At 37.7% G+C, this 27469-nt stretch overlaps 1 protein-coding gene across 3 annotated transcripts in view; it reads left to right on the forward strand.

Moving 5' to 3' along the window:
• The first annotated feature begins 19461 nt into the window (after positions 1-19461).
• The window catches only part of Palmd (palmdelphin), a 54036-nt gene continuing 46028 nt past the window's right edge, over positions 19462-27469 (forward strand). The window contains exons 1-2 of one of the 3 annotated variants that reach the window (XM_010639045.3): positions 19462-19489; positions 19886-20310. In XM_010639045.3, the coding sequence (XP_010637347.1) occupies positions 20266-20310 (45 nt within the window). In that variant the 5' untranslated portion in view covers positions 19462-19489; positions 19886-20265. Of the gene's footprint in view, positions 19490-19530; positions 19773-19885; positions 20311-27469 lie in introns of those variants that run through there. The other 2 variants (XM_010639044.3, XM_010639043.3) reach the window with 2 other exon arrangements.

Raw genomic sequence — 27469 nt, forward strand, 5'->3', positions numbered from 1 at the left:
GACTTATTTATTTCACTTAGGAGAATATCCTCAATATGTATCCATTTTCCTATGAATGACTCTAAGTGAAATATGCTGAACGGCAGATATACTGACAGCTGGCTCGTTTCTTGCTTTGCCATGGAAATCCACTTTAACATAACTGGCTCACACCCTAGCTTTTAGAGTGATGGCTCTGCCTAGAAGCTGATCCAATTGGATAAGCTTATAGAATATTTCCATAATGCAAAAAGGGGCTAAGATTTCCATAGTGAGTCTAATGGAAAGTCTGCTGGACAGGGAGTGTTACCATCTAACAAACTGGCATCTGCCCAAGTCAGTCAGTCCATCTTGTCTCCATTTTCCTGTGTTGTAAACTAAGGACATCTGATGGGGAAGGAACACATTGGTCTTTTTCCTGAACAAGTCAATTACAGTATTGGGTTATATGTGTTGAAAGATGCATCCAGCAAGTGTGAAAGCACTTAACAAAACAATAATGTGCCTGCAAACTTTAATAGACCTTTCAAAGAATTTGATTTATACAATTAGATAGTTAAATAATGGTAATAATAATAAAGTTATATTTATGAAGTATCTATTAGGCTCCATGATCACATTTACCTATTTATTTCATCCTAATAGAAAACTCTTATGAAATATAAAACTCTTGTTATTGCCACCATTTTACACCTGAAAAAGTAGACTCTGACACATTAAGCCATTTTCCCAAGTTCACCCATCTAGTAAGAAGAAACTTTGGGAAATAAACCTAAGTTTCTCCAATTCCAAAGCCACCTACATTTATTAACTTTCTCTTGGGAGAGGGCAAGGTTTTGATATATGTTTGTTTTACTAAGAATCATTAATTAATATATAGAAACAATTATATTTATCACATTTATGCATATACATGCATATATAGAGACTTTGAATGCCATATACCTTAAATAATAAATGAAATTTATAAACATATGTGACAATTTGATAGTTTATCACCCCATCACCTGCTAAAGAATCTGCACTGGTAAAGATTTATCAGTTCATCTATAATGGTCCAAAAAAGCAGGGGCTGTGACTGTAAACGTTTCTTTTGTTTTCCCACCCCCACCCCTGATTCATTCTCATTAATTAACACTTCTCTATCCAATCTAAAATACTGCTCCACTGAAAGAATGATGTAGTTTAAGGTGGACTTCCCTCTGCCCTCAGACTAACTTTGGTGACATTTTCACTTTTCTCAAAGTGTTCACTTGTCTTCTGTTTATAATGTTGACTTGTCTTCTGTTTATATCCCATCTTCTCCACTAAAAGCAAGAGTTCATTGTTTTATTTAGCATTTTCGTTAGTACATAGCATGATGCTGATTACATAATTCTTAGATGTTTAAGCAGTGTGTGATGTACGGACAGATGCTCAAACCCAGAGTGCCAGGCATCCGTTTAGTGGTGACACCCTTTACAATTCCACAGCCAGCTCCCAAGCAGCACTCCTGTGATGGACAAGCTGTTCTTTGAAACTTCTTCGGGAACACAGCTATTTGAGATCTAGGAATCCCCACGTCCTAATGTGAGAGCCTAGTGGGAGCTATGGAATCAACAGCTTTTTTGTGGGGAAGTTAACACCTCAATGATCAGTTCCAGTTTCTCTATTTACATTTCTGATCCCAACATTCATATGCAGGATATTCATTTTGCTAAGCAAAAAAAAAAAAAAAAACTGAGGTTCAAATTTAAGGAGAAAGAAACTAAGAAATGTCATAACTTCAATAAATAGAAACACCCCAACAACCCCACTCAATATTTCTTCTACAAATCTAAGGTAAAAACTCCCAACTATTCAAATGCTAAAATTTATCATCATTTATTCTTTAAACTAAAATCACAAACTTTCAGAAAAGTAAAAATAACTTTTCAAAGCAAAGCAAAGCCAAATTTTTCAAGGTCAAAAGCCGGCTGAATACTCACAGGCACAATCTGAATAATTGTAAGCATATAATTCAATAAGTACTATCACATCTTATGGGCACCATTCAAAATACTTTTGACTTTAGGAACACTTTTTGGTTCAAATATTTTAAATATCAGGTTGAATTGTTGAGCTAAAAATGAAAGTGTCGAGTTCAAGGTATCACAGTGGAAAAGAATTTTTGCAAACACCCAAGTCCAAAAACAATGTGAAGGGAAGGGCGGCTTCCTTACACTGCTAACAAAGGAAGGAAAGTGAATAAGGCAAATGGTCCCGGGCAAAGGCTCCTTCTCAAAACAAAGCCATTTAAAGTTAGATCTATATGGTCCTTTTCATCTTCCTCCTTAACACACACTGTGTGAGCATATGAACACCATAAGGTTTGGGCATATAACAGCAAATTTATAGAGGAAATGCATTGGCTGAAGTAGCTATAGTACTTAATCATTGTGAAATTATAATTATGGAGTGCTTTATCTCCTGTTTTTTCTGTCTAAAGTTAATACAATATTTTTATGACGCTGATTATTTTCATGTCCATTTGTGCACTAAATAAAAGGAAACAGTGCATAATATCTCAAATATGTTAAATAGTAACATATTATGTGGACATGAGAAGAGAAATGAATTAGGAAACATTTTTCAGTTAGCTTGAGGGGTGTCTGAGAAGATTATCTACTCGAGTGTTTGATTTGTTAGGTTATTTTTTATCTGTGGTTATTTTCATAGGGTATTATATAACTAAGGCTGTGTTCAGAAAACAGCTGTTTCTTTTATCTCTAAAAAGTCAAGCAAGGGCCATGATGCAGTGGTTCCATGGTCTGCCTTGCAAGCACAAGGGCCCAAGTTTGATCCCAAGTACCAAAAACAGAACAAAAATCAAGCAGTTGGCATAGTTAAATATCCCTTTCCACTAAAGAAGCAATCATCTGTACTCCAGGAGACTAAACATGAAAAAAACAAATAAATGTTCAAAGAGAAAATACTATATTAATCACATACTCTGTTCTTCTCTTTGCTAGTAGAAATAATCTATAGATAACTATATCTCACCTACAGAAAAGTTATAGTCTAAGCTACAAACAGATCTATAAGAAAGAATGGTTATAGATTGTGTCGCCTTAAAAATCAATTCACAAATCATCAAAATGATCAAATTTGCATGTCATGCATCATTTATTCTAAGCATTTTTTCTACACATGTAACAGGCACAGATGCTTAAATATCATGCTACAGTATCTCATTATGTGTAGGAAAATTAAAAGTAAAATGGTACAGAGCACTGGAATGGAGCTTTGGGACCACAAAGTCTTAGATTTAAGACCTAGTTTCATTGCTTACTGTATCTATAATAATCCTTTGGTGGATTAGTTCATCTTTTTTAATATAAATTTCCCAATTCATATTAGTACTGGTATTCTATTTCATAGTAGGGTAACAATAGTTAATAATAATATAGTTAATGTCATAAAATAGATACAAAATATTTTTGAGACCTGGCGGGTGTGCGACCTCCCGGACTGCACAACACAGACCCAGCAAGGACCCAAAGACCCCGGAGGGGGTCTCTCCAGCTGCCTGCCAGCCTGAGATCACCCGGCGGGTGCATGACCTCCCGGATTGTGCGACAACAGACCCAGTAAGGAAGGTAGCCACGCGGGCGCCCTTGAAACACCCCCACGAACTCCCCCCCATTCTCAAACCTCCTGATTGGGCCAGTCCTTAGACCAACTCTGCAGAGGCATAGGTTCTCATGAAGGGTACTTTTCTGAGCTCCCAACTTTGAACATCTTTAAAGAAAGGGCAGGGGAAACCTGTAATAGAACTGAGTGGAGTTCAACCCTGAGAGTAGGGAAATTCAAGTTAGGCCTTGTAGACTGTGTTCAGTCTCAGTCATGGGGAACTGCCATTGGCTAGCTGAGACCAGGGGATTTGGTTCTGCATATGGCTGTACATGTGGTATAATATGAGAACAGAGACAGTCTGAAAGAGGCCCTTCAAATTCTTTTTTTTCTCTCTCTCTCTCTCTTTCTTCTTTTCCTCATTCCTCTCTAAAATTTCCTCCTTTTTTCTGTCCTCTCTCTCCAACTCAGTCTCTTGCTCCACCATATTGTCCCTCATCTCCCTCTTTATTCTGGCTCCTGCCCTAACTCAGACTTCTTCTTTTATTATTTTTTCTCTTTAGGAGGGGTTTCTCTTTATGTTCTTTTCTCCAGTCATTTTACCTCACTCATGGCTCTGTACCTTCAAGGGAAGGCAAGCGCCTGTTATTGTTAAGGGGATATATTCTTGTCCTTATTCCTGCACTCTCTCTATCCCCCCTGAAGCTAATAGCTTTGTAAAGATAGTAAGGTAATTCTACAACCTCTGGATTCACTTCAAACCTGCTCTAAATCTTTCACTTATCTAATCCTCTCGTTCTAAGTCTAACCCCCCATCCTAAATGGTAAAGATGCTATATTGAAAAGCATATTCACTGCAAACATACTATGGGCTGCTTCTTGAAATTAATTTAATTCACATGAGTTAAAGATGATACATTAATGACTACCACAAGTGGTCAGTAGGCAAGCTGTGCCTGATCCTATAGGGCTGCTGAATGTATCAATTGGGATAAAGGGTTGTGATTGATTTAAAGAGTTGTTTTCTCTGATATTATGAAAATGAGGATGTCTATGAGTCATTAGAAACTCAAAAGCTAAAACGCAACTATATTAGGAAGATTTAAGTAATACCCAGAAATTAAAGAAGGACAACCCAACAATAAAAATAAAAATGAGAAAACACTTAAGCAAGACACAAAAACAGATTTCCAGTTCACCAATAGCAAATAGTAGGACAAATGAGGATGAAAAGTCTGATAGTGAACCAACAGGACTCCCTGGACCCATAGCACAGGAGGTAACAAAATTGATCAATCAGGCTCTAGAAAAATTCAAATCAGAAATAATTTCCCAGCTAGCCAGAGAGATGATGAGCAAAATAGAAGTCATGATTCGAGACTCTAGAGCAGAAACTGAGAAAAAAATAGATGAGCTCAAGACTGTGATAGAAGCCATGAAGACTCAGCATAAGAAAGACATGGAAACAATGAATGCCCAACAGAGGAAAGAAATGGAATCCATAAAACAGATTCAAACAGATATCCAGGAGATTAAAAACTCTATTGAAAGTGTACGCAACAGAATAAAAGATTGCGAAGATAGAATTTCAGATATAGAAGATAGAATCTCAGTCAGTGACCATGAAGAAAGAGGTCTATTAAAAACAGCAAGGGATCATGAGAAATCAATCCAACAACTCCTAGACGATACAAAGAAAAATAACATAAGACTGATAGAAATTCATGAAAAAACAGGAGAAAACACAAATGACATAAAAAAGCTCTTCACAGAATTAATGACAGAAAACTTCCCAAACAGAAGGGAAGAATTAGACATACAGATAAGGTAGGCATGTAGAACTCCAACTAGCCATGATCAAAAAAAATCTACACCTAGACATATAATAATCAAGATTCCAGAAATCCAACAGAAAAACAAAATACTACAGGCAGTAAGAGCAAAAAAACAAATCACATGCAAAGCAAAGCCCATTAGAATCACAGCAGACTTTTCAACACAAACCCTTAGGTCAAGGAGAGCCTGCAGTGAGGTATTCCAAGTCCTAAAAGAAAAGAACCTCCAACCTAGACTGATGTATCCTGCAAAACCCTCTTTCAAAATAGGTGGGGAAATAAGATACTTCCACGACAAAGAGCACCTGAGAAATTTCATGAACACCAAAACAGCACTGCAAGGAATTCTAAAAAATATCCTAGAAAAGGACAACGAAGTTCACAATAACATCAGGCCCAACAACCAAATCAAATAGGCAAGGCAAGAAACTAAAAGGAGATGGGAGAAAAAGTAGAAAGAGTCAACAAAAGGACAATAACATGACAAGAATAAGTCAGAATATATCAGTTATAACCATCAATGTTAATGGCCTCAATTCACCAATCAAGAGAAACAGATTGGCAGAATGGATTAAGAAGCAAAATCCAACAATATGTTGTATACAAGAAACACACCTAGTGCAAAAGGAAGTCCATAGACTGAAAGTGAAAGGATGGAAAACAATTCTCCATGCGTCAGGAGTCCAGAAAAAAGCAGGGGTAGCAATCTTATTCTCAGATAAAGTAAATTTCAAACCAAAACTCATTAAGAGAGACAAAGAAGGACACTACATCCTTGTAAAGGGAACAATTCAAGAGGAAGAGCTGACAATCATAAACATATATGCACCAAATATAAATGCCCCCAACTATATAAAACAAATATTAAGTAACATGAAAAACCAAATAAGCACTAATACAATTGTAGTGGGGGATTTAAATACCCCACTATCACAAATTGACAGATCTACTAGGCAGAAAATCAACAATGAAATAATAGAACTGAACCAAGCTTTGGAACACATGGACTTAATAGATGTTTATAGAGTATTCCACCCCCAAAAACCAGAATATACATTCTTTTCGGTTGCACATGGATCATTCTCCAAGAGAGACCACATACTGGCTCACAGAACAGGTCTAAATAAATATGAAAATATTGAAGTCATCCCCTGTATCTTATCAGATCATAGTGCAATCAAACTGGAGATCAATAGCACAAGAAACTATAGAAACTTCACAAGCACATGGAAACTGAACAACACTCTCCTAAACAATCAATGGATTACAGAGGAAATTAAAGAAGAAATTAGACAGTTTTTACAAATAAATGAGAATGCCAATACAACATACAGGAATCTTTGGGACACAATGAAAGCAGTTCTACGTGGAAAATTCATAACATTGAATGCCCACACTAGGAAAACAGAGCGGGCTCAAATAAACAACTTAACGATGAAACTTAGACTCCTAGAAAAACAAGAGCAAGAAAAACCCAAAGCTCGAACAAGAGAGGAAATTATAAAGATCCGAGCAGAAATCAATGCAATTGAAATTAAGAAAACGATACAAAAAATAAATGAAACAAAGAGCTGGTTTTTTGAAAGAATAAATAAAATTGACAAACCCTTAGCTAATCTTATCAAAAAAAGGAAAGAAAAGGCTCAGATCCATGCAATTAGGAATGAAAAAGGCGAAGTCACAACAGATCCGAAAGAAATCCAGAGGATCATGAACACCTACTTTGAGAACCTGTACTCTAATAAAATGGAAAACACAGAAGAAATGGACAGATTTCTAGATACTTATGAATTACCAAAGTTGAACGAAGAAGATAAAAACATTTTAAACACCCCAATCACAATCAGTGAAATTGAAAATGTAATTAAAAACTTACCAACAAAGAAAAGCCCAGGCCCTGATGGATTCACTGCTGAATTTTACAAGACATTTAGAGAAGAACTACTACCATTACTCTTCAAACTTTTCAATGAAATTGAAAGAGAAGCTATACTTCCAAATTCATTCCTGGAAGCAAGTATCACTCTGATTCCCAAACCAGAGAAAGATACAACCAAAAAGGAGAACTACAGACCAATCTCCTTAATGAATATAGATGCAAAAATCCTTAATAAGATACTAGCAAACAGAATACAGAGGATTATTAAGAAGATCATCCATCATGACCAAGTCGGATTTATTCCAGAGATGCAAGGGTGGTTCAACATACGAAAGTCAGTGAATGTAATACATTATATTAACAAAGTCAAGGACAAAAACCATATGATCCTCTCAATAGATGCAGAAAAAGCATTTGATAAAATTCAACACCCATTCATGATAAAAACCCTGCAAAAAATTGGAATAGATGGTCTATACCTCAATTTAATAAAGGCTATTTATGAAAAACCATCAGCCAACATCATATTGAATGGCCAAAAACTGAAAACCTTCATGTTAAAATCAGGAACAAGACAAGGATGCCCACTATCGCCACTTCTCTTCAATATAGTTCTGGAAACATTAGCCACAGCAATTAGACAAGAGAAAGAAATTAAAGCAATAAAGATAGGAAAGGAAGAAGTTAAACTATCATTATTTGCTGATGATATGATACTCTACATTGAAGATCCAAAAAACTCCACCAAAAAACTTCTAGACTTAATTGACAGATTCAGTAAAGTATCTGGATACAAGGTGAATACCCAAAAATCAATAGCCTTTCTATACACAAATAACAGACAGACAGAAAGAGAAATAAGGGAAAAAATTCCTTTTACAATAGCATCCAAAAAAATGAAGTATCTAGGAATCAATCTAACAAAAGAAACAAAAGATCTCTACACTGAAAACTACAGCACTCTGAAAAAAGAAATCGAAGAGGATATAAAAAAATGGAAAGATATCCCCTGCTCCTGGGTAGGAAGAATCAACATAGTGAAAATGGCCATACTACCGAAACTGCTATATACATTCAATGCAATGCCAATTGAAATTCCAACACTATATTTCACAGAACTAGAAAAAAGAATCCAAAAATTCATTTGGAACCACAAGAGACCTAGAATAGCAAAAGCCATTATAGGCAACAGTCACATGGCACCAGGTGTAACAATTCCCAATTTGAAACTATACTACAAAGCCACTGTGATAAAATCAGCATGGTACTGGCAAAGAAATAGGCCTGAGGATCAATGGAACAGACTGGAAGACACAAAAACAAATGCAGATGTACTCAGCTACCTCATCTTCGACAAAGGAGCTCACCATCCTCAGTGGAGGAAAGATAGCCTCTTTAATAAATGGTGTTGGAAAAACTGGATATCAACCTGTCACAGATTAAAATTAGACCCTTATCTTTCGCCATGCACTAAATTAAAATCCAAATGGATTAAAGATCTAAATATTAAAACAGAAACATTAAACTTGCTGGAAAGTAAGTTAGGCAGAACTCTGGAAGACATTGGTATAGGAAAAGACTTTATGAACAAATCCTCAGTAGCACGGGAACTAGCAGAAAGAATCAACAACTGGGATCTCATCTTACTAAAAAGCTTCTGTACTTCAAAAGAAACCATTAGCAGAACTAAGAGACAATCTACAATGTGGGAAAAAATTTTTACCAGCTGTACCTCAGACAAAGGACTATTATCAAGGATATATAAAGAACTCAAAACAATCAGTCCCCCCAAATATAAAGACCCGATCCAAAAATGGGCATCCGAAATGAACAGACATTTCTCATACAAAGAAGTGAAAGCAGCAAGAAAATATATGAAAAAATGTTCCACATCACTGGTCATTCGAGAGATGCAGATGAAAACAACACTGAGATTCCACCTCACCCCACAAAGAATGGCTGCTATCAAGAAATCACACAATAACAAATGTTGGCGGGGTTGTGGGGAGAAAGGAACCCTCCTCCATTGTTGGTGGGAGTGCAGACTAGTGCAACCACTATGGAAATCAATATGGAGATACCTCAAAGAGCTTGGACTGGAGGTTCCATTTGACCCAGCCATCCCTCTGTTGGGTATCTTTCCAAGAGAACTAAAAGAATCATATCACAGAGAAGTATGTGCACCCATGTTTATAGCGGCACAGTTTGTAATAGCTAAATCTTGGAAACAACCTATTTGCCCATCCGTTGGAAACTGGATAAAGAAGTTGTGGTTTTTCTATAAAATGGAATATTACTCAGCCATAAAGAGCGAGAGAATAGATTCATTCATAGGAAAATGGATACATATTGAAGATATACTCCTAAGTGAAATAAATAAGTCCCACATATGTAAATACCTAATAGTTTTCCTGGTGTAAATAATCTGCAACAATGCATAAGATTCTAATAAGATTACTGACATTACTCCTCAGTAGCACGGGAACTAGCAGATAAAATCAATAACTGGGATCTCATCTTACTAAAAAGCTTCTGTACTTCAAAAGAAACCATTAGCAGAACTAAGAGACAATCTACAATGTGGGAAAAAATTTTTACCAGCTGTTCCTCAGACAAAGGACTATTATCAAGGATATAGAAAGAACTCAAAACAATCAGTCCCCCCAAATATAAAGACCCGATTCAAAAATGGGCATCCGAGATGAACAGACATTTCTCAGACAAAGAAGTAAAAGCAGCAAGAAAATATTTGAAAAAATGTTCTACATCACTGGTCATTCGAGAGATGCAGATGAAACCAACACTGAGATTCCACCTCACCCCACAAAGAATGGCTGCTATCAAGAAATCACACAATAACAAATGTTGGCGGGGTTGTGGGGAGAAAGGAACCCTCCTCCATTGTTGGTGGGAGTGCAGACTAGTGCAACCACTATGGAAATCAATATGGAGATACCTCAAAGAGCTTGGACTGGAGGTTCCATTTGACCCAGCCATCCCTCTGCTGGGTATCTTTCCAAGAGAACTAAAAGAATCATATCACAGAGAAGTATGTGCACCCATGTTTATAGCAGCACAGTTTGTAATAGCTAAATCTTGGAAACAGCCTATTTGCCCATCCATTGGAAACTGGATAAAGAAGTTGTGGTTTTTCTATAAAATGGAATATTACTCAGCCATAAAGAATGAGAAAATAGATTCATTCATAGGAAAATGGATACATATTGAAGACATACTCCTAAGTGAAATAAATAAGTCACACATATGTAAATACCTAATAGTTTTCCTGGTGTAAATAATCTGCAACAATGCATAAGATTCTAATAAGATTACTGACATTTAGAAATGGGAAGAAAGGAACTAAAGGTGTAGGGAAGGTGGGATGGGTAGGGGAAGAGTAAAAAGGGAAAAGAAAAAAATGTGAGAGAATGAAAAGATGAAAATAAAGTGTTTGTAGATGGGGAGGGGAGGAGGGGGTGAAGGGAGGGCAGAGGTAAGGGGAAAAAATGAGAATCAAGACTTGTCATGTAGAGATACAAGTTCCCAACAATGAATGTAACTGTACTGTATCCCTAAAATGTACCAATAAACTCAATTAAAGCTGAAACAAAATATTTTTAAAATTCTTATTTCAAAAAAATGGTAAATGAGGTGATAAATTACTTATCCACATTTGATCATTGTACAATGCATACATATACTGAAGCAAACATTACATTGTACCTAGTAAATATGTACAATAAGCATGTGGTGGTTAAAAACAAAAAAAAATTAAAACCTTCCTAGTCCATTAAGCAGGCTTATAAAGTACCTATATTTGGAAAATAAAGTGGATTGTGATGATAATCACTCAACATTTATTTATTGAGTTCCCATTAATTACCAGGACTTTTCTACACACTTAGAATACAGACAAAAACCCCTTACTATGTGGAGATTGCTTCCTTGTGAAAGAACAGATGATAAACAACAATAACAACAAAGTGTTTTTTCTGGTGTTATGGTTTGCATCTAGATCCCCTACCCCAAAGCCTCATATGGTCATAGGTGGGGAATTTTGAAAGTGGCTGGACTAGGATGTGTGACTATGAATTAAGGATGTGATATTGGGATTAAGGGTGCCCCACCTTGGGTGTCAATGGCACCACTCTGAAGGCCTGTAGCCTGAATGAAACATAATGGCAAGCTTGCTGCTGCTGTTGCTGCTTTCTGCCTCCCATGCCATGAACTGTTTCTCCTCTTCGATGTCTCTCTGTCTTACAATGCCACCAAGCCTTACGAACAGCTGACTATGGGCTGAAACCTCCACAAACTGTGAACTAAAATAAAACTTTCCTCTTTTAACTTTGGATGTTGGTTGTTTCATCCCAGCAATGAGAAAAGTAGCTAAGATACATAGTATTGTATGAAATAATAGGGGCTTTGGTTTAAAACAGAGCAAGGTGAGGAGGATTGGTAACATCAGAGAGAGGGGTTGTGACTTCATGCAGTGTGCTCAAGGAAGATATAATCAAGAAGGGAGCATCTGGCAAAGATCTGACAAAGGTGAGGGATTCATCCTGCAGTCATCTGGGGAAGTGAGTTTCAGTCAGAGGTAACAGAAGTCTGGGCTAGAGACATAAGCAATTAAGCAATCCTGGCATCTAATGGCATTAGGATAAACTCTATAAGATTACTAGGCATTGAGTGGAGACAAAGAGAAAAGAAAAATCACCAACAATCGACCCTTAGCACACAGGACTTTTAAAATGTTGATGAAAAGAAAAAAAAATTGAGCAAAGAAGGCAGAGAGGGAGGGAGGGAGAGAGGGAGTGGGGGGAGAGGGAGAGAGAGAGAGAGAGAGAGAGAGAGAGAGAGAGAGAGAGAGAGAGGAAGAGAGAGATTTGTGAGGTAGGAGAAAAGTGAAGAGAGTGAGATGTCCTGGAGACCAAGAGAAGACAGAAGGAGGCAACAACTCTGACTCTGCTGATGCTGGGAGGTTTCAGTGAGATAAACACCTACCCTATAGACCACCTTGAAGCCTATTGACCCTCTAAACCAAAACACTCACATTACTAACTCAGAAGTGGGTGATAAGTAGTCCCAACTATTTACAGCACCTTAGAAAGAAAACAAAGCAGCATCCAAGTCATCCAAGTCACAGACCTCTTTGTTACTGGCCTATAGCAACTAAATTCCATCCAGGAATCTATTAAAGAGGGAAGAACAAGAGAAAACTCACATTGCCCAGTGAGGTGGAAAAGAGTCAAGAATAAGCATAGAGAAGGTGCTTGTAATTCCAGCCCTGTGGGAGACTGAAGCAGGAGGACCTCAGATTTAGTCCCGCCTGAGCAATCTAGCAACTTATTGAGATCTTGTCTCAAAATGAAAAATTAAAAAGGGCTGAGAGCATGGAGGACCTGGAGGCAATCTCTAATGCAACAAATTAATTAATAATTAATTAGGACTGGTTGACACACATAAAACTCAGGGTCAGGATTTTCCGAGTCTTTCTGAGAGAGTATAGGAAGAAAACTCCCCATTTTCAGGTTAGCACCACCACTGAGGGAAGTGTCTGAAGAGTGAGCAGCCATGTTCTTAACAAGGGATCTGGTTTCAAAAAGGCTCTAGAAAAGTCTTTTCACATACACATCCAAGGAATATTTACTTCCTGCCTTCAGCTTTATTGAATTTTCTTCCTTCCACTATTTCATTTGATTTTATGCTTTTGGTTGTCAACAAATCACTAATCCAAGTTTCTGTCTTGTATAAGGGAGCTTCAAAATATATGGAGAATATTTAAATTTTAAAATGCATTACCATAAAAGACACATTGCCATTAACCCCCCCCTCAAAGTACTTCCCCTTCCTTTGAACACACCTATCCCTTCCTTCTTAACAATTGCAGGAATTTCTGGAAGTCCTCTTTTGTGAGTGTCTTTGCAAGGTGTGACCAAAAATATGATGAATGCTGCTGCCAAATGCCATCCAGTGGAAAAGCAGGCTCAAAACATCAGGACGGTATGTCCTCCTTCTACCTTCTTCATCTGGCATGATACGACTTCCAGCTGTTCCCCAATATCAAAATTTCTCTGAAAGGAAAAGTTTTGAATTGATTCAGGACATCAAAGAATCCAAACAGCACAACTAAAGATACCCAAGAAAGAGTACTTCCAGAAATGCTTCAGACAGTGGTAAGAATGATGGGATCCACGTGTTTGAAACACAAGAGAGTATTTTGAGGGAGATGAATGGCAATATGTCTTTTACTATAATCATTTTTTTAATTTACACATTCCCCATATCTTTCTATTATACCTCGTATTTAAGTTAGAATTTATCAAGGTCTCATCCAACTCTCCAGTTTAATCCCTTACTGGAATTGTTTTGGAGAGCCCCTACTAATCATTCCAATTGCCATCATCTTTAAATACTCCTACTTCTCTTACTTTGTCCTTTCTCTTCATGGATGTGTTGGTCCATTTTCTGTTGCTATAATAGAATACCACACACTGGCTAAGTTATAAACAACAGGAGTTGGGGGAGCTCTTGGTTCTGGAGACCTAGTGATCCCAAGCAAGTCAGCTGATGAGGGCCTTTGTGCTACATCATAATAATGTGACAGACAGCATCACTTGGTAAAAAGCACATGAGAAAGAGACAGGAAAAGGGAGTCAGTCAAACTCCTCCTTTTATCACAGACTCATTACCATAAAATATCTTAATCCATTCATGAGCGTGGTATCCCTTTGCTCTAATCACCTCTCAGTGGTGATTAACATCCAACATGAGTTGAGAAGAGACACTCAGACCACAGCGATGCTCTTTGGGCCTCTATGTTTTGGCCTTCTGAAGGCTAGGAAGAGTTCCGAGGGCCTTTCATTTTATAGAACATCAGCAATTTTTAAATATTTTTTTCCACAAGCACTCACATTTCGTATTTCCTACCTTCTCAATAGCTCTTCCCACCTAATCTTTCTCTCTTCCTCTCCTAAGAAAAACTGACGGTCCTGTTCTCCTAAAACATGAATCCAATCTTTTCTCTCCCAATCCCCTCATCCATTTATCTTTCTATCCAATTCTCTCTCTGCTTCAGGCAGGACTTTCTTCTTTCTGGACCTCTGACACATTATGTTCTCCTTCTGCTTTTGAGATCTTATTTTTCCATGTACTAGCTTTGCTGCAACTCACATTCTCTTATCTTTTTTTATTTGTTTTGTACTTAGTGTTTGTGCTCAACACACTATTATTCACTATGCCCATGATGGTGAACCTTTTAGAGACCGAGTACCCAAACTGCAAACCAAAACCCTCTGATTTACCAACACTGCAATTAAACCTGAATACTGAGGTTTTACTTTAGAGCAAACAACTCACACATGAACATCTTTCATCTTAAAAGAAAAACAATGATCCAAACAGCTTTTTATGGAAAGGTAGAAGTTCACATTTGGAAAGCTTTTGCACTATTACTGCAATCTTTGCTGTTGTGTGCACACTGACAATTTGTTAAACCTTGGCTTACACCTCATTAGTTTGATAGCAACACATGCAGTTTTCAGGTCATCTGTTAGCTGTTTGTTATATCAGATTTGGTACAATTCAAAATTGAAAACAACTGCTCACAAGCATAAGGTGATCCAAACAAAGTAAGAAAAGCAATTCCAAGTGCCTTCATTGACTTAAAATTCTGTGCCAGAGAATTCCACACTTCAGGGATTTCATTTTCAGAACTGTGCTGCCCTTTGTCCGCCCTCCACACTCCATCTTCTCACTCTTCTCAAGCCTTGTATGCACATCACAGAATTTATTTTTCCAGATAGAGCTTTCTTGAAATTCTAATAGCTCAATTTCCAGATTTCCATAGTCTAAGCAGTGCAAGCAAGAAAGATCAAGTTCTTCAAATCTGTCTTTATCTGGAGAGTAGGAAAACAGAGCTGTCTTCATCTTAAGAAACTGTAAAAATCAGTTACGAAAAATCTCCTTTACAGCTGCTAAAATATTAGAAAATTCCTTGTAGACGTCCTGATGGCTTGTAGATTGTCTGCAAATGTTGTAGAATTTTCTTTTTTTTTTTTTGGTACTGGGGCTCAAACTTGGGTCCTTGTGCTCTCAAGGCAGGCAGCAGAAGCACGAAGCTAAATCCCCAGCCTGTATAATTTTCTAAACGCATTTTTAGATTTGGGAAATATTTCAGCTGCCCACTTCCAAGGTTTGGGGTGAGTTGGCTCACATGCTGAGCAAGAGGTCTCTGCCCGCCCACTGCCACACGTGCGCTATGGTTTGCCACCACTGCACCATGCTGTGCTGTCCTGTCCTAACCAGTGCAACAGCGAGCCTTTTGTCTTACTGGAGTAAAAGACAACTAGCTTACTTTTTTATTTTTTATTAATATTTATAATATGTTTTCATGGAGGGAATCGGGAAGTAAAAAGAATTAAAATAATGTGTTATATACATGTTCCAACTCCCCACAATAAATGTAAATCTTTTTTATATCCTTTAATTACTTCAAGTATGTGTCTCATCTCTCCAACCAGATAGAAAATTCACTGTAAGAAAAGGTACTTCCTAGACTCTTGCACCCCATAACTTCTGGTATAAATTTAGGTAATGTATTATAACTTTTCATTCTTGTCATCCTCTTTTACACCAGTTGACAGGCAACAAAATATTTAGTAAAATTAGCTTAACTAGAACTAGAAATTTACTGTATCTCTGTTTTACAAAAGGCTGAATCTGGTCATGAATACATACTTTTAGTATACTCTCACTAGACTATGTCGCTCTATAAAATATACTAGGTATTTTGTGACCCAGCTTACTGCTAGAGGTATAATAAATTTTGTCAATCTGAGATTTCATTCCAAACTCCAAACTCCACATATAATTGCCTATTCAACATTTCCATGTAGATAATTGACCTGTTGAAAACTGAGCTCTTGGTATCTATCCTCACCTTAAAACAACAATAACCAAAAATACTATTTCACCGGCTTCCCTATCTCAATTAATGGCAACTTCTATTTTCTCAGTCCAAGAGTCTTAGAATTATCCAGAATCTTCTCCTTCTCTCAAATCTTAAATCCAATCTCAGGCAATCCTATTGGTTCTATCAAGAAGATTAAAATATATCCACATTTCAAGCAATTCCTATCACCTTCATTGCTACCACTTTAGATCAAGCCACCATCTCTTCTTACCTGCATTATTACAACAGAGTCCTACCTAGTCTTCCTGCTCCCATACTTTTATTTTTTCTCATTTAATTTATTGGTACATTTTAGGTATACAGTACAGTTACATTCATCATTGGGATCTTGTACCTTAACATGACAGCTCTTGGTTCTCATTTTTTCTCCCTTATCCCTGCCCTCCCTTCACCCTCTCCTCCCTTCCCTATTTACAAATATTTTATTTCCATTTTTTCATTTTCTCATTTTTTTCTTTCCCTTACTGCCTTTTCCCTACCCTTCCTATTTCCCCTACACCTTTAGTCCTTTTCTTCCTATTTCACATTGTCAGTTATCTCATTAGGATCTTATTACTATTGTAGTTTATTCACACCAGAGAAACTATTCATTATTTACAAGTGTGACTTATTTATTTCACTTAGGAGTATATCCTCAATATGCATCCATTTTCCTATGAATGACTCTAATTTCTCATTCTTTATGGCTGAGTAGTATTCCATTTTACAGAAAAACCACATCTTTATCCAATCTCCAACTGATGGCCAAATGGGTTGTTTCCAAGTTTTAGCTATTACAAACCTGCTCCCATTCTTACCAAATGATCCTCTATTTAAAACATCTCAGTGGCTTCTCACCACACACAGAGTAAAAGACAAACTTCTTACAAGGATCCACAAGATTCTGAATGGATTAGAGCCTGTTGCATTTCCAACCACATTTTGTTACCCTTCCCTCACTAATCACACTAGCTTTGTTCCTACAACATATTAGGTACGGCCCATACAGGGCCTCTGCACAGGCCTGTCCTGTTACACTATTTTCCTTGACATACTAATGGCTAACTCTACACACACTTCTTAAGGTCTTATTCCCATTTTTTCTCATTGAAGCTATTTTAATGGTCCAATTCTAAATTTAAATTTTTATTTTCCTCCCTTGTTCTTTCTTTCCATAGTATTATCACTGTGGCTGTAATGAGAATTTGCCTCTCAGACATCCATCCTCCGAAGTAGGGTTGATCAAAGGTCCCAGATGTTGTGCTCTGAAATCCATCCCTTTGTTTACATTCTCAGCCATGTCTCCCAGGGACACTCCCAGCCAGTGACTAAGAATGGCAGGAATACTAAAGTAGGCTCATTCCCTGAAGACATAGGACCACCCTGGCAGCTGACTTTGGACCCAAGACTCTCTGATACCCTTGTCGGTGTTCCTTAGACTGCATTGTAGATTACGCTGTTTCAAGAAGACTTCCCTCCCTCTCTCTTTTACTTGAGTCTCTCAAACTGTCCTAGCTCCAGCCCTTTCTGTCCAGCTCCCTAGCACTATACATATACACAATAAAATTTTGCACATTTAACCTAACATTTAGAATACTACCCACAGCATTTGTTTCTTAGAAGACTCAGGAAGACATAATAGCCTGCTCATCTACCATATTCTTCTTAATTACTAATTTGTCTTTTATTGCCTACCAGAATTCAAATTTCAGGAGAATGGGAATTTTGTTAATTTATGCAGTGCAAATACTTAGCACTGTGCCTGACTGGTAGGTGCTCAATAAATATGTAAAAGATGAATGAGTAACAAATTCTTGAAATACTAGCAACTATTAGTACTACCAACTAGAAAAATTAATAAATACATGGTGATACCAATTGTCATAACTCTGCTCCTTCCTAAATTCTCTGATTCTTTTGTTTTATCTAATCACTTCACACACACACACACACACACACACACACACACACACACACACACACGGAAATCCTTGAGTTTTTCCTACAGCAAAAATGAGACTGGAGAGAAAAGCTGATTTTAGGAAAAGATCCAGATTAATAATTGAATGACTGCCCATCTGTTCTGGGTGGCAAGATTACAATTCTGACTGAGATATTTATCACGACTGCTTTATCTGTAACTTCAGCCAGGATCTGCACATAAACAAAAGTTTTAAAGGTTTTATTTCTTTTAGCTTGAATACTCATCCACTAGTAATCAAACTCAGCCCAAGTATAATCAATTCTTCTATTCTCTAGTCTTCCTAAATGTTTCTTTTGAGGATGTAATAACAAGGATAAATAGACCATACTCAAATATGATTCAGATTCTTGAAAAGGGTGCATTTCATCTTAATGTAACTGACTGCATGTGGACTCCTTACCTGGGAAGTTCCAAATGACAAAATGGAGAAATCTTATTTCTCTACAAGAAGACCCCACAAGATTCTGCCCAATGGGTTTTGATCCAGCCCTAAGTGTCTAAGGAGGATGGTAGAGTCCAACTCTTTCATGATAACTGATTTAACCTTCAGCCTGTGCCTGACCTTGCCTGGTGTCCTTGGGCAAGCCTTCATAATTGCTGTTATAAAGTCAGGCAGCTGAGGCCCCAGTCCTGGCTTTACTACTTCTTAGCTATGTGGCAGATTGCCTTCCTGGACCTGTTGCCATGTTTTTAAACAAAGATAGCACCTATTGCTTACATCTTGTAAGATAAATATGATGAAACACATGTGCTTATAGAAAATGCTCAGTAAATATTAGATGTCACTATTACTAAGGTCAAAAACACAAAGGAAATTTAACCACATGTTCAGTGTTCGGTTTGTCCTTTTAACTTCTTTGGTCACACTGATAGGAGGGTGCTTGATAGCATACAAACACATAATAATGAGGCGGGTAATATTAGGATCACTACATCAAAACTTTAGTAAAGAACCAGTATGGGAAAGGAAACAGACATAGTCAATGGCAAAGCATTGTGTCTATTTTGACCTGAGTTTCACTGGGTTTCACTGCCCTTTTCTAAAGGGCAAGAGAGTGTTTATAGTATCGGGCTGCTGATGTCTACAGAATGTTTTATCACACTTTCAAAAGCTCACTCCTTTCTCTTGCATAACTTATGAGGTCAAAATGGACATCATCCTGAAAGCCAAGAGTATCATTTCTGAACAAGGTCCAAGAAAGAACTGCAAGTCCAAGCCAAGCACCAACACAGGGTGGCACTTGCAGCTCGAACCACGCTGAGCACTTGTGGTGGGCCAACTTTTTAATATTAGCACATTAACACCTTTGTTAACCTCCATGACCTATGGTTCCAACATTTGCAACAAATTGCTGAAAGTGGGAATGTGGGGGAGAGGAGCACAGCCTGATATAAACACACAACATGAAGTTCAAAAGTAACTCTGGAAGGTTCAATTATTATTAAAGCCAAACAGAAGGAGAAAGGCAAACAAGTGGCTTGGCACTTGTACCCAGGCAAGCTGAGACTCTCTTCTTGTGAGCTCTGGAGGGAGAGCACAGGTAAACTAACTCGGTAGAGACCCACACAGACCCATGGGGGTGGGCACAGGGTCAGGGTCGGGGGTTGCAGATTGCTGGAGCACAGGCTGATTGAGCACTAATATCTTGCTTTCTTGTGCCACTCAGGGAAAATAATGGACTGGGTAAGGAACAGTTAATAAGAAAATGTGCCTTGCTAACTGTGCACATTACAACAAAGAGCTGGCAGCTCCTGAAGGAAAAGGGCTTGTGCCGCTGCCGTTCAAACTTGTCAGTCAACTTCGTGCCAGCAGCCTCAGCGTCTGCCTCCCCAGCACACCCTCATTACATGTGTCTGTCTGGCCTGATCCGTGCATCTGCCGAGAGAAGCTCCTGACAAGTCAGGAATTTCTCCATTTCTCCCTGGTGCAAGGAGAGGATTTCTTCCCGCTTCTCTTCTGTCACCCCTGCTACTTTCCCCAAGGAGGCGACTTGATTTATGGTAGCTCTGGACTTCCTTCAGCGTCTGACTGTCCTCGACTTCTAGAATGGAAGAAGCTGAGCTGGTAAAGGGAAGACTCCAAGCCATCACAGTAAGTCTGCGCGCAGTTATAACTCATTAAGGGAGTTGCTTAGAGGAATGGCAGGTTGCTAGCTGCCCCTGTCATGAGCCCCTGTAAGTGGAAAAACAGAACTGTCAGCCTCCGTGGACTCGCTTCTGTTTCTCTTAACCTTTGCGACCCTCTGTAGGAGTTCAGGGCAAAAGCTCCTGATTTTCATAGATGGTGCCTACGTCTTCAACAGCAGTCAAAGCTTTTAAGATAGATTGGTTAGCTATCGTTCACCTGCTGTGTACCTTAAAAATGCAAATTCTATTTGACAGACATTAGGTCAAAACTCAGATTCCTGGTTTTAGAAACTTTAAAGCAATGCATGCAGCAAAAAGTTCAAATTATTTAAAGGGAGTAGGGATGTAAAAGGAATAAAATAACCTACAACTTTTTATTTTTAGTGTCCATAGTATGTCCCAGAAAGCCTAACAGAATGAAAGTAAATGTTGGTATACTTAAGTGAAGCATTAAACAAAAGAAAAGTAGGTAAAAGCATGTATCAGATTAATTCTCAGAGATCAGCTTCCAGTACAGTTATAAACTGAATAAGATCCTGGTAGAGGAATGCAGTGCATGCAATGGATTTGGAAAACATTTCGCTAATGCTGGTAAGGACAATAATGGAATTTTATGTTTGTTCTGGGAAAGAGTCAAGGCAAGAAATTAATTGCTTTTCTTAAGTGACCCAGCTATTTTATTTTTTATTTTATAAAATGTTGTACTTGGCAGGAACTTGGAAATCTGTGACACAATTCTCCATCATTCACTGCAATTTTTGATATAATTTTTAAGGCAGCAATCTTTGGGAATCAACACCCTAATTTCTCACCTTTTCTGCTACTGAAGTTAGCCATCAGGCAGAAAGGAATACTTTTTTAAAACTTTTGCTATATCTAGGTAGGTAGGAGGCTTTCTATCTTTGCTTTTCAAATTCTAATGGCATAACTAATAATATTAATTCTAATTTAGGATTTTTATTAAATGAATACAGTATCTCAGTTCTACCCAGAAAGGATTCAGTAAGTGAAAACCTTTCCTTTTGCCAGTGATAAGGAACCAGGAGTCCATTGAGAAGTTGTCCCTTTTCCATAAGGCAATACTTTTTAAAATGTCTAACTTCTAATTATTATGTCTTCCCTTCTTCAGAAAACCTTCGCCTGAACTGTTGTTTGTTTTGTTTTGTTGTCAAACCCAGCCACCGTTTCAGCTGTCCCGCTTTGAAAGGACAGGAACTCCACTGTGCTCTGTTGTTCTTGGCATAGCCCTCTTACATTACAGCTGTTGTCTAAAGGTTACTTTACCAGTCTGTGTGAGTTATGTGGTCTTAAGCTCCACTTCTAACTGCTTCTGCCTCCTAGCTAACTAAATGAAATCATGCCTTCAATGAATATGTAAGTCTACCCTTTTTCTTTTTGTTAATTAAGGCTCACCCTCACTACCTTGAAACTCTTACTGAAGCCACACATATTCCTGAGAAAAGCTATGTTCAGTTACTCAGGAGCACCAGGAATTTCCACTGAGGCTCCAAATGCAAAAAAAAAAAAAAAAATCCTAAGAGTCATTGCACCTTAAGAGCATTCAGTCACATGGGTAGAAAGGTTCTTGAAACATGCTTTTTGATGATTTTCTTAAAATTAAAATACTTTTTTAAATTATCCCATTAACCTAAGCATATCCTATTAGAAAGAGTTGAACAAATCTCCAGTGTAAGATCACAAAGTAATTCTAGCTGAGAAGTAACATACTTGTATAAAGGTTATGCAGGGAAATTGGAAAAAGTTTATGGGAATAAATTCCCACTAGTCTACACCTCATCAGGCTGAATCCAGTCACATTTGTCACCACCTAGAGGAAAAACGGAGCACTGGTGTCCATGGAAACAACACATCCCCTCTCCTCCCTGCCCAACACTCTGGGAAATGCCAGTTTTCCCCACCCTGCCTTACCCAGGAAGCCAGCTCAGCTATCCCCTTTCTCCCTGGGAAAATAAAAAGGGATAGTATTCAGGGAGTTTGCAAGGATTATTTCACTTTTGGATGTACTTAAAACCTTTAGACTCTTTGACCTAGACTAAAACTCAAAGACAAGCTTCTCACTTGAACTGTTCTCCTACACTGAAATAGTTTTCATATGCTTCAGGAACAATCAGAAGGCAAGCACCCAATGTACCAAGATATAACAACTCACAGACTTCATTTTGGGAAGAAAAGAAAAACTTTTTTACTCTAAGATGTGAGGCAGGCAGAGGAACCACTGAGCTGAATCCCCAGCCCTGTTTGAATTTTTATTAAAATGTGTTTCACCAATTCCTGGCTACGAAATAAAATAATCTTTACTATTATGTTTATTTCACGTGGTTTCAAGTGTCTAAAAAGTCACTACAAGGACTGCAAAAAATGAAAAATATAAATACATATGCCTATAATTATATAAAGCAAAGTGACAGTCTTCACTAAATAAAATGTTTTTAAGCACATTAAGTGCTGGATGTAGTAGTTAGGCTCTCAAACTGAAAACTAAATTACTGTGATGGGACCATTCATTTCTTACATCAGTAAATTGAATTTTAGATTAGTCAGAGTCCTCAATAATTTAAAGACAATGAAGGCAAAATGATGAAAGTATGCAGAAACAATTGTTTAAAGAAGGCACTTTGAGTTGCCAAATACAGACTCTACTTAATTACTCACTTCTATGTCCTTCCTCTATTATTTCATTCATATACAACTTATACTTTATTAAATTAATGCCCAAGGTACCTTTCAGCCACGGACTTCAGCTTTCAAATATAATTCAAAAGCCTAGCTGCTTCAAACTGATTAAATATTATATTTGGTACATTAAAAGTCTCAAGGCTATTTTCAGGTTAGTATATATTTTAACAAAGAGCTGACTTTTGTACAAAGGGAGAGCTACTGAAATATACTAGTCACTTGACATCTACTTCACACTTGTGAAACCGATGACACAGTGTCACCTGCAGCTTTGACCAGAGCAGGATGAAGCACAAAGAGAATGTCTCGCTGACAGGTATCCCCACAGAGTTCCTCCCTGGAAGGGCGCAAAGCCCACAGTGAAAAGCAGGGAAAGGAGCCCTGGCTTCCCTGGGGCACAGAGAGGCCTCCTTGGGAGGAGCAACATTCCATGAACTTCTCCGAGTCCTCTTCCACAAGGAACAGGGTCTTAGCTCCATTCTGTGGGGACTCTGGAAAGTACCATTCCTAATATAAAGAGGCTCAAATTGGAAAACTCCTGGATCTTAAGGCTTTCGAAAATGGTACTGTTTGAAGGGGGAGCTTGGATGAGTGTGAACAGAACTAGGCCCAGCTGAGGAGTAGAGAGGATACAGGAGGGCTGCCACTTTTATTCTCTTTAAGGCTTGGCTTTAACCATTACGAAGGTATTTTATCAACTCATTCTCCATGCCTTTATCCAACTGATGGCTTCGAGCACCTATTGTGTGTCAAGACTTACGCATTTAAATGAAAATTAGTAAAATGGAGAATCAAGAGGGAAAATGAGAGTGGGTTGCAATTTTAAATAGCATGGTGAGGGTCGGCTCACAGAGGAGGTGACCTCAGCACATAGCCATGAAGCGGGTGGGTTCTGTCAGAAGCTGGACAATAGCAAGAGTCACAAGTAGAAGCACTTGCCCAGGACAGCCCCCGTTTGGAAAGGAGCCACACAAAGTCCTGACACTGGAATTTGAGTGACAGAGCCAGATTTGTCACCCAAAGCTGCTCATGATGAAAAGAAAAAAAAATCACATATCCCTAGATCTATTCTCTATTTCTTTCCCAGAGAATATTTTTCTGGCTTATAAATATAGGAATTAAGGAGACAGAAATTTCTATTTATTTCTTTACCTGGTATTCCCTAACCCTGACAATTCCACTTCACCTCATTCTCTTTTGGTCAATATTTGAAAGTCTCAGTTAATAAAACTGCTAATGACTTAAGGGCAAGACTGCTGTGGAATCTGTGGGACCCAGTGCACAATGGACATGTGGAGACCTTTGTTCAAATGATGCCCTTATTCAAAATTTCAAATGCTGGGGATTTAGCTCAGTGGTTCTGCTGCCTGCCTTGCAAGTGCAAAGACCCGAGTTTGATCCCCAGTACCAAAATAAAATAAAATAAAATAAAAATTTCAAAATAGTGATGCCAAAACACTGAGCTAGGAGATGGGCTCCTCTAAGCGTGATGCGATGTATGACCTCAGAGGTTACAGGTTCAAGAAGCCAGCCCTGCTTCCGTAGTGTAGTCTGACCATGTATATTTCTAACTCTTCATCCTACCTGCACAAATGAAACAGTGAAAAGCAAGCTAGCCTAGATCTTGACCAAAGATTTATGCTTATACCTGTTTGGACTATTGTGTTACTTAGAGTTCTAAGGACTTCTTAAAGTACTAGCGGTTAAAATAATACAGAATGCACCATTTGTTACCCACCATACCTCATAGTTAGGACAAAGCAGCTTCCACTTTGTCGTGTGTATCCATAAACTTTCACATAAAGAAGGTACGTGAAGATGTAGCAACCTCCCAGATTAAGAAGGTCAGTGACCGAATGTTCAAACAATAAACCCTCTGCTCAATTTTCCACTGTTTTGTACCAAGATTACATGTTCCTTCTGGAGAGGGAAAAGTTTCTTCAAACAAATGTGCTATTCCACATTTCTTTGCCAAACACAACAGGCCACCCATAAAGGATACCATGCGATGAAGTGTAATAATTTTACCTCATTAAGGAAACTGCTTTTTGATAACAGGGAAAAGTTTTTCCAGTGTGCTAAAGAATGATAATGCTAATTTAGTTTGCTAGATCCTCTACTGACAAGGATCTCCATGAACTTTCTGAAACATTAACAAACGGCCAAAAGAAAACTGCTTCTTTAGAAAAGGGAGTGAGACAAACAAAATGTAATGGACTAAGACTACAGTCTAATCAAAGGCAGTACAGTTCAGAGCTAGAACTGAAACGGGACTTGTACCTCCTCATCTCCGGTCTCACTACCTAGCCTCTCTTTAAGTAAGAGTATTTTGATTTATTTAAATGTCGTTTTTGTAAAAAGACAAAAAATTCACTGACTTAAGTTTCTTCACCCAGAACCATGTAAGATGGAGACTTTCCTAAGATATCAGCAAAGGTGTTTGACAGCAAGATTTGTGAAGCTTTTCCATAAAATCCTAGGCACCAAGAGCATCCGTCAAGCCCCCTAAGACATGGAGCTAGGGAATCCTCTGAAGTTCTGAACAGAAGTCAAGACTGGCTTCTGCCCCAAACACCAAGTTCTCAGCGTGTAACTGCATCAGTGACGGGTGCGTGGTGAGTGATGCACCATAGTCGCTGAACTGTCACAGAGAATCCTAATGAAGCTGTGCTGACGAATTAGAGCATAAAGAACATCTCTTATGCAAAAGAATTCTGAGATTATCAACAATAATAACAGCACCTATTTTTGAATGGCATTTTTTACTTGTATTAGTACATGTTTGCATAAGGTGATGATTACATTTACTGTAGGGAAATTATTTTATCTTTTATCTCCATCCCCTTTTAATTTTCCAGCATCAAAGTCATTTATTTATAAGACCTAATAAAGTTAATTATCATATATACAGATTGAAAACCAGACCAATAGGCCAAAGAACACATAAAATATATAAGACAATTGTGGTGTCAAGGCACACTTTTACATACATTGTTCATGCTGAGTTATAATACAGTACCTTTTTTCCTATTATTGGTCTTTTATGATATATAGATATATTTCTATATATGGTGAGTTTTTTCTGTAAGAGAGTCCATATGATATTTAACCTTGTGCATCTGAGTTATTTCATGTAACATTATGGCCTCGAGGTGCATCCATTTTCCTACAAATGACTCAAATTATCCTTTACAACAAAGTAGTACTTCGTTGTATATAAATATCAAATTTTCTTTATTCATTAATCTCTTGATGGACATACAAGCTGTTTCCAAAATTTAGCTATTATGAGTTGTGCTGCTATAATCATAGGTATACATATAGCACTGTTGTATAATGTCTTTAACTCTTGTAGGAATATAGCTAGAAGGTGAATAGCTGGATCAAATGAGATTTCTTTTAGTTTTCTGAGGAATCACCATACTGATTTCCATAGTGGTTGTATCACTTTACAGTCCCACCAACAATAGAGAAGGGCTCCTTTTTCCTCACCCTTTCACCACTACTTGCTATTATTGGTGGATTTCTTTTTTTTTTTTTGGCTTTAATTGAGTTTATTGGTACATTTTAGGGATACAGTACAGTTACATTCATTGTTGGGATCTTGTACCTCTACATGATATTGGTGGATTTCTTTTTTTTTTTTTGGCTTTAATTGAGTTTATTGGTACATTTTAGGGATACAGTACAGTTACATTCATTGTTGGGATCTTGTACCTCTACATGATATTGGTGGATTTCTTGATGGTAGCCATCCTCTCCAGAATGAGATGGAGTCTCAGTATTGTTTTGATTTCTATTTCACAAATGTTCACTGATGTCGATCATCTTTTCATATATTTATTGGCCATTTGCATTTCTTCATGTGAAAACTGTCTATTCATTTTAGATGCCCATTTTTAATTGGATCTTTAAATTAGGGGGATCTAATATTCTAGAGATTAGTCCTTAGTCTGAGAGTAGCTGGAAAAAAATTCTGTAGGTTTTCTCTTCACTCTGTTGGTGGTTTCCTTTGTTGTGCAGAAGCTTTTTAATTTGATGTGACCCCATCTGTTGATGGTATTATTTCTTGTTCAACTAGGGTTTTGTTCAGAAAGTCTCTGGCCACACCTCTCTTCCAGAAATTTACTATTTTGTCTTCCAACAGATTGTTTCTGTTCTAATATTTAAATCTTTGACCCATTTTGATTTTAGTCTAGTGTGTGATGAAAGATATGGGTCTAGGTTCTACACCTTCAGCATGTAGATAGCCAGTTTCCCCAGAGCTATTTGTTAAAAATGCTGTCTTTCTTCCAGCAAAGGGATTTGGCCCTTCTGTCAAACTTAATATAGCAGAGTGCACCTGGAGTTGTTTCTGTATCTCCTATTCTGTTGCACTGATCCATGAGTCTGGTTTTGTTTTATTCTTTTTTTTTTTTTTTTTTTTT

This window comes from Fukomys damarensis, unplaced genomic scaffold (genome assembly GCF_012274545.1).
Source record: "Fukomys damarensis isolate Sample0158 unplaced genomic scaffold, DMR_v1.0_HiC HiC_scaffold_33, whole genome shotgun sequence".
Taxonomy (NCBI): Eukaryota; Metazoa; Chordata; class Mammalia; order Rodentia; family Bathyergidae; genus Fukomys; species Fukomys damarensis.